A 17,854-nucleotide genomic window follows, 5' to 3' on the forward strand; every position below is an offset into this window, starting at 1 on the left:
GAAACCTGAAAGGAACATTAGCAGGAGTTGAAGCTGACCACAAAAGCAAAGGTTTGATGAGAGAAGCAAACAGAACAGCACTCTGAGGCCTGCTGGGAATACCCACCTTCTGCACAAACACACTTTTAGCCTCGCTTTAGCCTTATCCCATAATTAATGTTGTTCTGCAGAATGTCATCCTCAGCTGGCAGAAATCAGGATTTTGCTTTTATCCCCTATTTCAACTGCCAAAAGAATTGGACTTTCTGAAAATACCCACCCACTGATGGGCTGGGTGGAATCTCTCGTGTGGAATGCTGGAAGTAAAAGATGATTCACACAGGAGGGTGAGGATATGCAGCTTCTGGTACCAAAAAAATGGTGATTCACCAACATTTAATGTAATTTTCCTGTGGTTGGGGGTTTTTTTCTACCTGAGACTCAAGAAAATTCCAAAACAAATCAGACCTTCTGTGACACTGGGAAGGGAAGAGAGTTTCCTCTGAAACTGTCAATGAGAGGGTTGGAGAGAAGGAAATTGTGGAAGGTTGGGGTGTAATGAGGCAGTTGTGCAGGTCAGAGGAAATGCCAAGTGTGCTCTGTCAGTCCCTGTGCTCTTGAGGGATCTCTTGAGTAGAACATGATGTACAAAGAGGAAAATCTTGAACCAAGACCTGGCTTGGACAAACTGCATCTTGATAGAGAAGGAGTTGGCCTGAATTATTTGTAGAACAGTAGTCATTGCCCCAAATCCCAGTGCAGAAGTTTTTGGAGCTTAATACCCAAAAAATAGGTACTTGATAATAAATCTGTGGTCACAAACTGGACCTTTCTAAAGGGTGATATTCTGAAGCTGTTTTCTAGAAATAACTGGAGCAATCTGCCCTTTTTGTACATTAATTCTGTTGGGTTATGTTTTATATGTGACACAGACATTGTCATGAAAATAGCAATGGACTGACAGCTGTGGAAGCAGATTATTACATGTAATTTTTTACCCAAATCATTCTCTCCAGGCATATGTCTGTCTCATAAATTCAAGGAAGTTTGGAGGATGACTCCCTGTGCCCCACAGTGCCATCACAGGGCATTCTTCCCTGGTTACACACAGTACAATTTTTCTGTTGAATCCTATTCTACCGTAGATTAATCACAGAATCCCAGACTGGTTTGTGTTGGGAGGGCTCTTAAAGCTCATCCAGTGCCACCCTTGCCATGGCATCTTTCCACTATCCCAGGTAGTTCCAAGCCCTGTCCAACCTGGCCTTGGACACTTCCAGGAATGGGGCAGCCACAGCTTGTCTGGGCACCCTGTGCCAGGGCCTCACCATCTTCTTGATGTTTTTCTGCATCCCTCTCTCAGCTGATTGTCCTGCTACATCAGAAATGTGATTTTAAATTCATGCTGATCATGCCAGTGTATTTAACATCAATTTTTTTTCTTTAATAAATAAAAGTTACAGCCTCTGTGAGGCCACCTTGAAGAACTGAAACTGCTGCTCTACAACTTGTTACCATTTTAACTACCCAATCTTTGCAGCGTGGAGAGCAAAATACAAGGTGTAAAGTTCTCACCGTGGCAGTGGGATGACAGCACTTAATGGAAAGTGTGGTTGAAAATATTGCAGTTCCTTAGTGCAGCTGCATGGGGGTGAAGCTCTGGCAGGTGATGATCGTTATGCAATTGTACTGGCAGGAGTAATTAGAGATTTACAAGTGCTTGTAAATGCTGCTATTTATAGGATGGACACTTTATTTAACAAAATGATAATCTTTTTTGCAGCGGGAGGAAATGTCAGAGTGAAGTGTTTCATCCTTAGGTTGGGACTGGATTGTAATGTCCAAAAGAACAGCACTTAGTTCATTTTGTAAAAGAAAAGAACTAGAGGTTTCCAAGAGACTTGGACATGAGAAATGGAGGAAGGATATTTTGAATTTTGCAACACTTTGGAATTTTGATATTAATGATTTGACTTGTGAGATTTGGAAATATATCATTTTAATTCTCAGCCTTGTAGTTTTCATTAACTGTGAATCTGGGAAAAGATAATTTAAATGCATTTTATTAGCTGTTTTTGCTTTGTGAATAAACTTGTCCTGGCAACTTAAAAATTAGAGCCATTATGAAAGTATTTTTGATAATCTTTCCCTTTAAGAGACCCTGAATGTCCTCTTAAATACAACTGATGGATCCCACTGCAGTGAATAGTAACATGAATCAGGCTTAAACCCAAAAATAGAAAAAAGCCTGCTTTTTACTGAATTAATTTTGTGATCTACTTGGCTATGAAAGTTTCAGAATAGGGTTTTTTTTTCTTCTTTGTGTTATTTTTGTTGCGCTGTAGTAAGTCATGTTCTTGTTAGCACTCACACTTGTTACGTGCACAGTAAGTGATAGGATCTGCTCTGTTAATTCTTATTTAATCTAATCAGCACCTCTCCAAGTGCAGGAAGCAGGATTTCTGGGGAGGAGGGACTGGGATTGCTGCAGACTGACCCCAGTGTTCAGTCAGTGAGGACAGGAAGAAGAAAGGAGAGAAGAAAAATGTTTGTAAAGACTGAATCATTTTAGGCAGTGGGGCAACCTTTTGTAGGAGGGATGAAACAAATCTTGGTTTATGGTCATCTGTTCCCAGTAGCTCCTGTGGCTTGTTGGGCCAGGGAAGATCTGCAGACCAGGGGAATGTACAGAATCGTGGAATCCCAGACTGGTTTGGGTTGGAAGAGTCCTTAGAGATCATTCAGTCTCCCAACCACAGTGATAAACAAAGCCATGTTTTCAGAAGCTGCTTATATATGTTGTTATACAAACTTCTTCCTGTATCTACACAATAAGGAAGTAATTTTTTTATACTGGAAGCAGATTTGCTGATAAAGTTGTATATAAAGAAGAAAAACTTCTGTTATCTAATCTGTTTATTAGATAATTTTCTGTAGTGTATTTTTTGTGGGTGTTTGCTGCTGGAGCCAGGCTTTCTGCTTGATCTCCCTGTCATAAACATGCTTGGTTTTTGCTTTTTGTTTTTTGTTTGTTTGGGTTTTTTAATAGCAGAGAGATTTTCTTAGTGGAATTTTTTTTTTATGCTTTCCACCCTTAGAGAAGACAGATGGACTTGTTTATTTGCTGCGAGGTCCAGGGCCAGATTATAGATGATTTTGCTTCGTGTCATTTTAAAACATTCTTGTTTCTGAGCAAGGAAGTTGGCAGTAGTCACGTGAATAATGGTGGAAAAATGATCTGCAGGCTGTTGCCTTAATAGGCTTAAAGGAATTAGCAGTGATGTAAATAATAGTTGTGTGTGCCGTGGGTGGGCAAGTGCCAAAGCGAGGGCGTGTTTGGGGTGAAGCCCTTCCCAAATGATTTTCTGCAAAAATAACCCCGTGAAGTGAATAATGCATTTTGATTCCTTACAAGCAATGTTGAAAATCTTTGTAATGATAGATCTTTAATTTAAAATGCAGGCAACACCTGAGGGCATTAAGGTTTGAAGGAGCCTGGAGCGGTGTTTGTGTGTTGCATCTCTGTGGCACCCTGTGGTGGCTCAGGAAAAAAAAATTCCTAGTCACAGGTGTTTGGAAGCTGAGGAAGAGGAGCAGCAGGGAAGAGCCAGGTCTTCATGTGCCAGCCTTTCTGATAAAAGCAGGAGGGATTCCAAGAGACACTTCAGTGCCATTTATGATTTTATTTGAGTGCAGAATGCACCCAATGCAGACAAGGGGAGCCTGGGCACTGCTTGGGAGGCACAGGGAGATACAGAGCCCAGAATTGGGGACAAAGGTGCTCAGAAATGGGGACAAGGTGGCTTTGAGGCTGTGCCACACAGGATGGGGACATGCAAGGGCAGCACGGGCAGCTCAGCTGACTGTCCCTGGGCAGAGGAGGTCAGGGAGGGAATAACATGATGTAGCTGATGGTGAGGGATTTACAACTGTAGTAGTACGATTACAGTAGTATTATTAAATATTAATAGCATCTGAAATCCTCCTGCAGTTTAATTTACAGTTGATCTTTATTAAATTGCCCTAAATTTTGTGCGTTGCCAACTGGACTAGAGATATTTTATTAAGAAAGAAACAGGTTTATCTAAACCAAGATATGTGTTTCAAAACTTGAGACACAGTGTCTAGTGTATGTTACACTTGGCATTGATTACGTGATTCCTCTTTATCAAGTGTACTTGTATCAAGGAGCTTTATCATTTTCAAAGTTGGGTGATTATTTTTTCTCCTAAATATTTTGTTCTTTTTCAAATACTTGTCTATTTGGGGCCACATATCTGTTGTAGGGCAGCCGAATTTAGAACACAAAAAAACTGACTTTGGAAGTTTCTGTAGGGGAAAACAGGGTCCTGTAAAGGGGGAGTGTAATCAGAGTAAGGAGGGGGTAAATTTTGTGTTAGGAATATTGGCTGGAGAAGCGAGTTGTACTCTGTTACCAGGGATTAGGTCCCACATTGTAAATTCACTGCCCTGCGTTCCATTGAGGATCAAGTTTTTTTAGTCCCTTTAAGAAGCTCTGTGCCCCCTTCTTCTTTTCCAGAGAAACAGAGACTACAGAAAGATAGGAGAGAATTTATTCTCAGCTACTGCAAGACCGATGCCGTTCTCACAGCTGAATTTTTCCCTTTGCAATGTTGCCTGTGAGCATCAGCCTCATTCCTGCAAGTTTCCTTTTAGAGCACCTCCCAAACCTTTGCATCCTTGGAATGTGAGAGCATTTTAATCGGATTTTTGATGGCATTTCTTAGAACAAGGAGTGGGAGAAGGGAGGAAGATCTCATGGAGATCTGTGAGATGGTGGAAGGGGCAGATTGATGTGGATAAGCTGATTGGGTTAGTGGCTATTTTGGAAAGAGGAGGTCATGGACTTGGGAGGGAGGGAATGGCGTCAGGGATAAGTGGTTGAGACAGAACTCCAAGTGGATTGGAAGATGAAAGGGAACTGACGAGGTGAGTGAAGTTCATTCTCCTGCCTGAGAGAGGGAGCTCAAGCAGGGACAAAAATAAATCCCTGCAGTTTCAGTGCCAGTGTGGGCTAAGTCTGGTCAAGGGAAGCTGAAGGTGAAAGAAATAACCACTTCTCCAGACTGCAGACTCAGGAAGGCAAGAGTCTGGTTGGTTTTTTTTTTTAATAATCACAAGCAAGAAGCTGCATATCCCACGGAATCTACAAATAAGTTTATTTGCATGGTAAATTCACACCAATATAGGGTCCAGTGAGAGGAGTTCAAAACTGCCCCTTCAAAGGCTGCCCAAAAGAGACAAGAGGGTGGCAACGAAAATTGGGGGCCCTGGTTATGAAGTACAATGTGAGTTTTCTAAAAATGAAGAGTATGACAGCTTTTGAAAGAAAAAAATCATCTAACCTTACATAGCTGCCTGCATCTGCTACGAGTTTAAATATACTTCTGTTGGGGAAAAAAATTCAGGTTACTTCTTGTAGCTGAAATTCTAATTACTGCTGGTTTTTCCCACTTCTCTGCAGTAAGAATATAATTAAAGCCAAAGCTCTTCTCCTGCCTTTGCTAGCGAGATCCAAAACTGCTTTGTCATGGTGAAAGTCCCATTTTGATGGAAAATCAGCCAGTTTGCAGGTCAGCTGCTCAGGTAGCACTTCACAGACTGCTGCCCCAGAAAAGAGCTTTACAATAGAAAGTAAATTACAGTAATTGAGATTACAGTAATGTAAAGCTCTGTGTTTAACCGGTGATTGACAGCGCTTGAATATGCAAACAGTCTTACCTAAATGTTGTTTTAACTGTTCAGATTTGGTGTGTCTGCAGTCCGAGTTATTTCTCCTTCATCTTGCAGTTGCACCTTTAAGTGGTAATTTCTTGTTGATTCTTTAATGGCTGTTTGAAAAATAAACATTCTTCTGCTTTTTACAGAAATCACTTTTGCTTTGGAACCAGCTTTTTCTCCTTAGAATGCTCTGGATTTTTGTCTCACATGGCATTGCCTGTGTGGGTCTGGGTATGTGCCACACCTGAGTCTGAATATTTTGTTTATTTGCAGGTGAGGTCTGGGCAGTGTCTCTGTAGTGATCACATTCCTGTCCTTAATGTGCCCTTGGTGACCAAGCTCTTGTTGTCGCTATGAGAAAGGATTCAGGCCCTATGGATTGGTTGCAGCAGCAAATTATGGTAAGTGGGAGTGTGGAAATGTGTAGGATATGTTTATTTCCATTGTATTTGGTTGTTGGGCCAAGTCAGTAAATAATGGTGTGTTTTAGGGAAGGAACACTGTGTCTTTCAGTGTGATAAACTCTGGGATCAGCATATCTGAAAGGCACCTTAATCTGAGTTTGCTTCCTTGTGAATTTATGTGAGAATGATGTTATTTGATGTTCATGCTGACTCTACATCAATACTTGCATTTTTCTCTTTTTTCTTTTTTTTTTTGCAGATTCTTTTTCCTTGCTGTAGTTTTTCAGTTCTGTTGAATGTGTAATTCCAACTATGGCAACAAGAGTAGAAATAAATTCTACTTTGGCGTCTTTGACGGCAGTCCCTGACCTAGCTGAGCTCAGGGCTGAGGAGAAGGCACAGCGTGTGTATGTCAGTGTGCTCTCAGATGCCAGCAACAAGGCAAAGGAGGCCTCAGCATCACTGACTCTCGAAGAGAACAAGAAATTTGGGAATTCCTTGAGATCTGCAACGATGCCCTCGCTGGGATCGAGGCCGAGACTTTTCCCAAAGCCTTTTTGTAAAGAGAAACCCTCGGATACTTTTGCAAACGTCAAACCGCCCGTCCCGGCACTCAGATCCAGCAGCATGGTGAGAAAGGCCACTGAGGAAACGTCCTCTGTGAAGGTGTTGAGTGGCAGTGTCCCTCCCTTAGTGGATCAGAAAGCCATTGACGCTGAAAGCCAGGCTGACAGTGACATGGTGACAAACGTGACGTTCTACACGGGGCCCAGCGCCAACACGGTCATTCTGTTCGAGCCAGCGGGGCCCGAGCAGGGCAAGGTCAGCCTGGCCCAGGAGAAAAGGGCTCAGGAGCGCAGGGGATTTACTGCTCTGCAAACCAAGGAGCTCCAGGGCTCTGTGAAAGCAGCAGAGACACCCAGGAATCCTGATGGGTCTGTCCATAGGCAGATGTCGTTTTCCTCCAGTCTCAGACCAGACTCCTGGAGCTCCCTCAAAACCGGTGAAAAGAAAGATGCTCGTGAAGTTCATCCAGGGGAGAAAAACAACGATGATGCAAATAACCTCAACAATAAAGTTGATTTCTCTGTTGATGTCCAGCAAAGGGCAAAACATAGACCAGTGTCTGCTATTTTTCTGGAATCGTTACGGGATCAAAAGCATCACAATGTGGAAGCTTCTGAGGAAAAATCTCCTACGGAGAAATCCGGGGTTAGGAAACCAAGGCCTTTGTCCATGGACCTGACAGCTAAGTTTGAACATAAAGATCTTTCTTCTTGCAAAAAGGCTGGTTCATCCCACGAAAGCAAGGAGAATGTATCCGTAATTGCTTTTACTGATGTGGGTAGTCGTGATCAGTCTGAAACGGGGCCAAAACATGAAGAAACTGAATTTAATAAAAGCAGTTCTTCTAAAACAAATCTGAAATGCAGTAGTCAGGACATTGGCGTCCTAAATAATGGGAAATACACTTGGGAAACAAAACTTAAATCTAAAAGTGAACAAATTGAGACAAAACCAGAGATAATTATTAACTTGCATGGTCCTGAAAGGAGCTCTGAAACAACCAGTGAAAGCAGAACTAATAAGGGGGGGAAGAGAACAGATCAGAAGGAAACATACCTGTTCCTGGGCTCTGAAAGTCCTGCAGCTTCCTCAGAAAAAGAGAGTAATATCTTAAGAGGTAGCGTTAAAAAACACATTAGTTTGTTTACTTCAGAAAGTCCCAGTGCCACAGTGGATCCAGATCTTCTCCCAGCAACTGCTGAGAAGGAAAACAGGTGTGTGACCATCCAGCAGAGGATCAAGGAGCTGACAACAGAGAATCCTGAGGTTAAAGGAGGAAATCTGCGCCGGTCACTGCAGTCACGGCCACTCTCTGCAGACTTAACCAAGATGTAGGTTACAGAGAAATTCTGTTTAATCCTCTTGGCTTCGTGTTGTTCAGTAAAACTTCCTCTCTTAGTCCAGTAAAAAAAGCTTGATCATTTTACTTCCACTTAATGTGATTTTTTTAGTATTATTCTTAAGCTCCTTTCCTGCCTTTTTTAATCCAAAAGAGGAAAAATTAAATATATTCTGACAACAGCTGAAAAAATTTATAAAGCTGTCAATATTGTGACCTTTGCATGTAACTGTCAATGAGAGATATTATAGCTTGTTATGCATCTCTAAATCCTCTATTATCATATCATTATCAAAGATGCATAATTAACAATTTTTTGGAAGTTCCCTTGGTCTAGATACAATTTAACCACCAAATACAGTAATTTACTATTAAATTCCTTTAGGAAATGTAATTTGATGAATAGTTTCTACCAGCCTGCTTTGGTAGGAAGCGACCCTGCTCACTGACCAGCTGGACTAAAGAAGTAACTCCAGTCCTTTGTTTTAGGTTTTCAAGTCCAACATCAGGTGGTGAAGCAAAGCCTGAGAAACCTGGGGATGCTGGAGCTGACTCGATCCATGACCTGCAGGAAAATCCAAAAGTAAGGAACTGGCAGCAGCTGGTGGGTTCCAGCTGGCTCTGCAAGGAGAAGGAGCTGCTTTGTGTGGCTTTATCAATCAGTGACTTTTAAATGAAGAATATTAGGGCTGCCACAATCCCAGTGGATTTGCTGGTGTGAATTTGTCTTTAGGGTGTGCAAAGAAAAGTTCAGGAGTGTTTTGTCTGCTGAGTTTGTCAAGCTTGTTGTGCACACTGTTCAGTGTAGGAGTGGTAGAGAGGGAAGAATATTTTATGTACTGTTTTTAAGGGATTTCTAATGCATGAAACCCCAGTGAATTGCCTGGGGCTGTGGTGGGTTTGTGCAGTGATTATTCTTTATTTTCTCCAAGTAGAGCATTAGGATTGTGCTTTCCTGCATCCATGTCCCAGCTCCTGAAAAATCCCAGCCTGGACCTTTGTCAGGCTCCTTAAGAACATTTACCTGAGTAGTTTAGACAACAAAGTGTTCCAGGGAAAATGGGGATTTGCCGTGGAAGATTTAGGCTCTCTCTGTTTCTAAGCAACACTTCAGTGTTGCAAAACAGAACTTCTCTGGTGACAGTTCTTAGTAGAGGAGATTTAATGTAGTTTAAGGGTGTTTGTAGTGAGTTCTCATGGCTTTTTTTTTTCCTGTCCAAGATAGGAATATGTGGTAAGGAAAAGCTGCAGGTGCAAAGTTTCTGCAGTTCAGTGTTATTCTCAAGGAGAGCAATTTGTTTTAAAAAGAAAATCTTTCTTTAATGAAGTGCTGTTTTCAGAATCTGACAATAAAGTAGAATTAAGGAAATTCCTTGAAGAATATAGCTCAGACTTAAAAGTCTTTTTTTATGAATACCTTTAGTGTTAATTTTCTGATGTTCTTTAGCTTTTTTTAAAGACAATCTTAAGTCAACTCTGTTTTAAACCTTAAAACTTGAACAAAAGATTGAACTCCTCTAAGACCTCTGGTATTCTTTGATTCCCTTTTATTATTTGCATGCTGTGGTTTTTCAGCAAGTGCTGTTAAAAATCCCATCTTTAGGATGCTGCTTGTATTTCCTGTGAGTAGATAACAGTGAAGCATTGGTAATAAATATTAATTTCCATCTTTCCTTTTTACTTCTGCTCAGCTTAACATTTCTCACAGCTGAGCAGCTCCAGCTGTGATATTTACTCAGATCTTCGTGTTCCTTGCAGTTTGACCATGCAACTGGTTATTAGTGAGATGATTCTGTTAAAATCAAGATTCAGGAGCTGGAGCTGCACATTCCTGTAGGTTACCTTGGTCTCAGTGGAGTTTGTGTTCAGGGAACGTGGATGTGTTTGATTTGTACGGGCTCTGTTGTTCAAAGTAGGTGCAAGTAAGTTTTAAAATAAACTTTATTTATCACACATTTTTAAAATAAACTCAGGTAACTGTTGGATTTTGTTGTTCCAGAGCAAGGAGCTGAAGCTCACCCATGGCACTGATTTCACCGAGGCATTTGCTGCTGGGAAACCTTGGAAATCCCGGCAGGTTTTAAAGATAACCAACAAACCTGATCAGCTGGAGAGGAAAGGAAGCTTCCTGGGAGATGCTCAGCATTTCTCACAGCAGACTGAGAGTTCTGTCTCGTTCACAAGCAACATGGAAAAGAAATTAAACCCAGCACTTCTGGAAAAACCCTTCATTAAAACTGTCCGGGCCACCCTGTTTGAGCACAATGTTCAAAAGCACAGCGTTGTTGCTGAACATTCTGGGGCTGATCCTGCACCAAAAAGGAACCAGGAGCCTGAGGCAAAGCAGGACCTGGTGGTTTCAGGGCACAGAAGACGCTCGTGGATGGGAGAAGGGGAGGAAGCCACTACTGCAAAGGAGCATCACAAGCAGCCTGATCCATCAAAACATCCAGCACATGTAGAGAAAAGTCCAAAACCGGCTTGTTCAAGTGAAGACAAGAAAACGAGTCTGGGAATTGTCTTAGAAAAATCTTCGGTTGAGAAAAGTGAAAAACCCACTCCCAAAAATGCAGAAGATTCTCAAATTTACCAAAGAATAGAGCCCAGGTATGAAATCTTTCAGACTTGTGGTGAAAGGGCTCTTAGTGAAGCCATCACAATGGCTCCTGAGAAAAAGGCCATGACACTCAGAGCTCGAAAATCATCTGTGAAAGAGAATAAAACTGATGAGGACGTTGTACCCACAGGGCAGTCCGTTAAGACCAGTAGTCACACTCTTTACTTGAAGGAAGAAAATGTTACTTCAGAAGCCAGAGAGACAAAGGTTCTCACAAGCAAGGCTGTGTTGAGAGAACCTGCTGGTTTTCTCTCCAGTGAATGTACTTTACCTGAACAGAAAAGAGACTCTGATAAAACTGATCCTGAGCCACTGTTCATAACTGAGAAAACACCTTATTCCACAAACAAAAGTAAAAGTTTGGGAGTGAGTGAAAAAGTCAACAAGCTACATGCTGAAATTAAAGGTGATAAGAGTGAAGTCTCTTCTGTAGATAAATCAGAGAGGATTAATGTTGTGAAATGCTCTTCTGAGAAAAGGAGTTTCAGGGCAGGTGGGACAGACATCCAGGAATTCCGAACCAACTTGGATCGTGAAGTGATTTCCACAAGTGTCAATAAACACGGGGCTCAGACCTCAGTGCTTGCAGGTGGGCAATATTTTAAATCTTCCAGTAGCCACCCCCCTGATACAAAGGGACTGAATGTTACTAAAGAAGAATCTGGGGGCTTTGGGTTGAGGAAAAGTATGGACTTCAGTTGCAAAGAGCAAAACTTTAGCTTGGCTTCTACAGCTCCTGAAAACAGCGAGAAACTCCGAGGAGCAGATCCAGAAGAGAAAGTCAGGAGAAGCAAAAGTAGCGTTTCGGACTTGAAGCTTTCTGAGAGGTGGAGGAGGAGGACCTTGCCTCAGGAGTCACTCAAGGTGGAAGAAGTTGTGTGGCTCACTCCCGAAAATATCAAAAAGCTGAGCCGGGCAGATTCATTGCAATTGAATGAAAGTTCACTTAAGAAGAAAAGCAAAAAAATCAAAGATGAGGTGGAAGGGAGTGAGGCAAACCAAGCTGTTCTTGGCAGTCCTGATGATTACATGAAACATCAGAGTTCTGTCTTTGAGCCAAAGGCAACTTATTTTGCAGTGACTTATCAGGTTCCTGGTATGAAAAAAGAGAAAAGCTTTGTTGGTGCTCCGAGTGCAAGTGAAATTAATACGGTTTCTGGTTCAAGCGAGGGAGCAACAATTAATCTGGACCCTGTTTTTCCTGGAAGGTCCAAACCTTTGTTGCAGCAACCAAATAAAAATGTGACAAGTTCAACTTGTAGAGAAGAGTCCTGGGAAGCACATATTAGCAAGGATTGGGTCAAAGAAGATGAAAAAGATGCCGTTTTCTCCAAAAATGTTGCATTTGGTAGTTTTCATATGTCTAGGAAAGATAACCAACAGCATCCCGAAAAAGGTCTGGATCATTCCAAAGAGAAAATTATAGATGTTGATGCTTTCCTCTTAAAACGTGATCTGGAAAATACAGCTCAAGCTGATCTCAAGAGTGGCAGAAGGAAAATCTCCTCTTACCACGAGCCCTGGTCCCCACCACGTTCTGCACAGGTGCATAAGGACAGTGAACTGGGCCCCCAGAAAAAGAGTGACAATAATTCTGGTTTTCCTGGAAGAAAGGCTGAAGATGGGTACAGATCCCAAATTCTTGATATTGATGCGCTTATGGCAGAATATAAAGAAGAATCAGCAAAGATCAGTAAAGTTCAGGAGAAGCTCTCTGAAGATCTTGGCTCACTGGGTAGGGAGAAATCAAAGAACAAAAGGAATGTGTCGGAGAGAATGACTCTTACCTACAGCTGGAATGAATGGAAGAGTGGATCAGACCACTATTCAGTTAATAACAAACCAGGTGAACGTGCAGAAGAGCAGCACAGGCCAGAGAAACTAATCATAAATGAAAAGAGCAAAGAGAAACTGGAATTACGGAGCCCTGAATTTGATAAGCAGAAGCCCAAAGACAGAAAAGTCAGCCCTCCTTACTGGGGAAACCCCAGCAGCATTTTTCCAGAGAAGTTTCTGAATTCTCCTGTGGAAATTGCTAGGAAGAAAACTTTCATCGTTGACGAGGATGAGGAAGTGAACTTGACCTCCAGAAATCAGGGTGCAAAATTTGTAATTGAAAAGGTACAGCCCATAAATGTAGCGAGCACAGAGCAGAGGCTGGAAGTCAATCTGGCTTCCAAATTGTCCCTAAAGGCTGATGATGGGCCCTTGCAGAAGAAGTTGGTGACAAAAGAGCAGTTCTTGGAGGTGTCTCCAGAGGGCAGTTGGAGCAAAAACGTGGTGAGGAGCTCTACATTAAGAAGCAAAGACAGCACAAATAAAATGTATGAGGGTGACTCTTTCAGAAGTAAGGGTGATTGGAAGAGCTACATGTCTGGGTTTGGGACTGCCCCTGCAGATCTCAGACGATCCTACTCGGAAAAATGCCGCCAGGGGAGGGACAGCCTGCCCCTCATGCAGGAGGTGAGGGCAAGAAAGGACCTGCATCGATCCAGGCCAAGCTTCCCCTTGGAAAGTGTGGATAACTCATGGAAACACAAGGTGTCAGCTCAGCCAGAACCATTCTTCCACGAGGATAAAAAGGTATTTTCAAATGGTAGCCAAGTGTTTGGTGTAACTGTAACTGAGCTTTTCTTTATGAAGGGTTTTAGTGTGTCCTGGTAGCATTTTTCATCACTCTGCAGCAAGGCAGCAGATCCATACTTTTCACTGGAGTTCATTTCTTTCCGGGTTCTCTTCTCTTAAGCAATGGCTATTCCACTAGATGACCTCATTTTTTTTTGCTTCAAGTATAGAAATACTTATTGATGTTTCTGTGGAGAGCTTGAAAAAGCTTTAAAAAGTGTGCTTGTTATTTTTGTACTGCTGTGAACCTGGGAGGTTAAATTGTTAACTCTGCAATTTTATATTTACTTGAAAAGAAGTAATTTGGGCTTATTTTACAAGTTGTCAGCAGTGATCTTTTTGGACCTCTCGTTTTTTGTTTTTATCTGAAGGAAGCAAAATTTATTTTTATTTTTACTGGGTGAATAGCCTTCATTTGTCTGTGAAGTTCCACTGCTTTCCTGACTTTGGTGAGAGGCAAGACATTCCCTTCACACAGTGACATGTGAATGAAATCCAGAGGTTGGATTTGGATGCAAAATACCTTAATGGTCCTATAATTCTGTGATTAAAGTGTAGGGTGTTCATGGCTATCATGTTTTTCCATTTTGTGTTTTCAGCTTTGAGTTTCCTCTGTTTTTTTGGTTTTTTTTTTTTTTTCCAAAAGGCATTTTATATATATAAAAAACATGTATATATGTATGTGCATATGCATGTATATTTAATTACATTCATAACTGTATTTTACAGGCTCCCAGGAAAGAGTGGAGCAAACAGAGCTCAGACAAAACAGAGGGAACAGACTTTTCCTCAGTGTCTGCACAGAGGAGCCACCACAGTTTCTACAAGGAGAGAAGAGCAGATTTTGGGATGGTATGTGACCCTGGAGGAAGGGTTTGGGGTGGGATCAGGGAGCTGCAGCTCTGTTTTCCTTTTTGCAGAGGGCTGTGGTAGAAAGATGTGCTGCCAAGCATTTGCTGGGGGGGGGTGGACTGGTGAGGCTGCCCCTCCCTGGGGTCCCACCCCACTGCTCCCTGCCAAAGCTTCCAGCACGAAGCCTCAGCCTTGCAGCTTGTTCAGTTTGTTTTCTGAGTGAGGAATTCTCATCCTGAACTCAAGATGGCTCTAGAGCATTATGGTTTTTGTTGTTTGCTCAGCTTGTGCAGACAAATAGAACTGTGTCCCAGCCTGAGAAATAATGGGTTTAATTTTCTTTCTGTTGGCAACACACAGTGAAGCGTTTCTGTGAAGGATCACAGCTTACATTTTGGGTGGTTTGATTTGTCTCTGACACACAAACCTGGGGTGAATTCCTGCTTGATGTTGTTGGGTGCTGTTCTCCTCAGTTTCAGAAGGATGTCCTGACTTTAGCCCTCAGAGAAATTTTACATTGTGAAATAGCATCACACATCCAGCTGTTTTTCTGAAATATGAAACAAAGGCCTGGATGCTCCAAAAGATGTACAATAAATATCAGTGTTTTCTGAGGGAAGTAAAGGATTTGGAAAGTGGAGACTGAAGGATGTTGTCCCATGGACTGTCCCAAGGTCACACCTCCCCTGTCATGTCTCTGCCAGCACACTCTGCAGTGAGGTGCTGCACTGCCCTATTCTGTCATGGCTTACTCTGCTCTTTGCAGCTCTTTAGCAAAAAAACACACAAAAATATGAAAAAGAGAAGAAACTCAATGGCTTCTTTCCTTCTAGCAAGGAAAAAGAGAACACCTAAACCTGTAAGGATTTTATAAACAAGTTTCCTAATTGGACTTTGGAAGTGGGCTCAGATTATTCTTCAGTTCTAGTCTTTAAGCTTCATGCAAGGTATCCAATGGCTAATGTTTTAGCCTTTAGCTTTAACCCTTTTATCCCCTCATACTCATTCTTAGCATAGCTCATCTTAGGGAATTTGGGTTGTTGACAGAATGGGCATTTATCCAACCCCTTAAAAGTTATGTGCCATCAGCTTTTAGGGCAAATATATAAAGGAGGTGTTGGCCAGGTATGAAATGTGGGACAGAAGGGCTGTTGGAAATAGTGCTGGGTTATCTGAACTGTTCAGGTGCTGTACTCAGGTAAATACAACTGTTGTTCTCCAACTTCATTGTTGGTTGGGAGGTTACTCAGAATACTTCAGCTTTACCAAGTGTAGCCTGAGACAGAAAGGGAAAGTGGGAGAGACACTCAGCTCTTTGAAAAGGGAAAACTCACCTCTATGGAATTCAGTAGGATCCGAGTTCTTTGCTTTTTTGTGTTGTTTTGGAAAGGTTCCTCAGGGTGTTTGTTGTGCAGTGCATGGGAGCCAAAGGGCAGCCTGGTCCTCCTGGGTGTAGAGTGCAAGTGGGTGCATGCAGGGGGCTTTGACTTGCATTTGGGAGCTGGAAAACTCACCACGCTGATATTTTCCAAAGCCCCACAGAAGTACTGCAGAAGATTATGTAAAACCAAACCATTTCTTTTCTGCACCAAGGTTCTGCTTTTGTTTTCCTTGGAGAAAACACAGATTTTGAGTGTGGAGTTGCAGTTCTGTCAGCACGTTCCAACACTCCCCTCTGCTGGAGACACTTCTGAGCTGTGTGAGCTGGACAGACACGAAGGGTCAGGAAAGAGCCACGGGAGTCACAATTAAATCCCCTATTTCCCTGGAGTCCGAGTGCAGTCTGTATTTCCCTTGGTGCAGCTGTGAAGGGGAATTAGAAATGTAACATTGTGCTGCTGTTTGCTTTGAGCGGTTTCTGGTCTGTGTAGTTGGGAATTTACTTATTTTTCCTTGTGGCTTAGTGACAAAATATATTCTCCAGTCCATATTGCTGGTCAGTGAGGGTATTGGTATTGTTCTAATTAGACTGAGTGCTCAAAGTGACAAGTCTTGTTGTAGAATGAACAGTTCCTTTTGATTTACATTCACCACTGAAGTAGTGAAGAACTGTTATTGATACCCTTTTTTGTATTTGCCAAACGAGTTTACAGAATATCCACTTCTTGAATTATTCCATGTCTGCCTGTGATAGTAAACAACTGCTTGAATGGCATTTTCCATGATGAGCTAGGTTCTTATGGATAAACACATTTCCAAGTGGAAGCAAGGTACAGTACTATCATTTTATCTCAGGAGAAGTCATTTCTTTGTGATTATATTCCAGAGAATCTGCTCGTGATTAGGCTTTTAGAACATTACATACTTTGAAATCAGCTGTTACAAAATACAAATGGCAATATGGGATTGGTGTTTCAAATTGCAAAGAATGATACTCTGGAGATTTAATGTTCATCTAGGTCACGTTGTTCAGCTATTCTGAGTTTGTATTGATTAAAAAAGAGAAGTAAGGCTTTTATAAAGATTCCAGCGTCACTGCTGGACTGTCATCATCTGTGGTTTTACTATGGCTGGTACTTCCCTCTCTTTTAGCCCACTGCAGCACAAAGTAGGTATAAAAATGATGTTTTGTGCTTTGAAGGGGTTCCCCTCACCAACTCAGCTGCAAGCCTCAGAGCATGGAGCAGGCTCAGGTGGTTGGGCTCTTGTAGGGATCTTTTCCTTTAGACCTGGAATGCAGGTGGATGGATAGGTGTGAGCACTGAGCAGTCAAACCCTCTCTGGTCTGGTATCTGTGGTTGGATGTGGGGCTGTTCCCACTCAGTGCTGCACCTGCACATCCAGAGGCAACCACGGAGCTCGGGAAGTGTTCCCATAAATTGTGTGATGCCATCAGAGCTGACGTTGGGTCACCAGCCTGGATTCCTGATTGACTCATCCAGACTGATAAGAGTGTTTGGAATTAAAACCTGAGGAATGTGTGCTGGGACTCATCCTCCAAAAAAAGGAGCTGTGGTTGTGCTGTGGGGCTGGAGGAATTGCACCTTTGTGTGGAAATGGAGCAGCTTTAGTGCAGCTGTGGGTTATAACCCAAACTGCTGCTTTGGGGAGTTACAACAGAGCACTGCTACTAGAGCTGGTGTAGGCAGGAATTATTTTGAAGCTTCTCAATGTATTTATTTATTTATTTATTTTATATTAAACTCTGGGGGTTTTTTGTCATTTAGGGAGGAAAATCTCTCTAATGGTCTCCACAGAAAGATGCATTTATATGAGACTGCGATGTGTGGGTGGAGAAGAATTTATTGAAGAAAATCGTGAGCTGACTCCTAAAATATCTTGGAAATGAAGTGCAAGGGAGAGAAGATAAATATTTTATAAACATGTGCAGATGAATTTATGGTTTGGCTTGTCACAGTTCACCAGTTGTTTTCAGTTCTGCCCATGACAGATCTGTCTCCTACCCACTGAAAACCACACCTTCTCTTTTTCTAGATTGTGTAAAGCCTCTAATACTGGAGCTTTGTTCCTTCTGAAACCCATCCTGAGTTGTTCTGTTACCCCAAAAACTGACTCAACCTGGAAGAAAATCAAAATACTTTGTCAACTCTACAGGAATTCATAGGTGATGATTAGAAGAGTGGAGGTGAGGGGTAGTTTCCTTGAAGTACCCAAGTTTCAAGCAGAGGAGGCTGTGCAGCATCCTGGAGGCTGTTCTGTGTCACCCCAACCTTGTTCCTCCCTGAGAAGGGTGAGAGCTGGAGCAGTGCTGGGAGGGGACAAGGCTGC

General features: G+C 42.2%; 1 protein-coding gene across 1 annotated transcript in view; it reads left to right on the plus strand.

The window, feature by feature from the left end:
- KIAA1671 overlaps window positions 1–17,854 on the plus strand; it is a 64,737-nt gene that overhangs the window by 14,407 nt on the left and 32,476 nt on the right. The window contains exons 2-6 of the mRNA XM_083873988.1: window positions 5,995–6,122; window positions 6,385–8,023; window positions 8,521–8,614; window positions 10,031–13,231; window positions 14,003–14,125. Of these exons, the coding sequence (XP_083730114.1) occupies window positions 6,438–8,023; window positions 8,521–8,614; window positions 10,031–13,231; window positions 14,003–14,125 (5,004 nt within the window). The 5' untranslated portion in view covers window positions 5,995–6,122; window positions 6,385–6,437. The remainder of the gene's footprint in view (window positions 1–5,994; window positions 6,123–6,384; window positions 8,024–8,520; window positions 8,615–10,030; window positions 13,232–14,002; window positions 14,126–17,854) is intronic.

This window comes from Zosterops lateralis (assembly GCF_965231275.1).
Source record: "Zosterops lateralis genome assembly, chromosome: 17".
Taxonomy (NCBI): Eukaryota; Metazoa; Chordata; class Aves; order Passeriformes; family Zosteropidae; genus Zosterops; species Zosterops lateralis.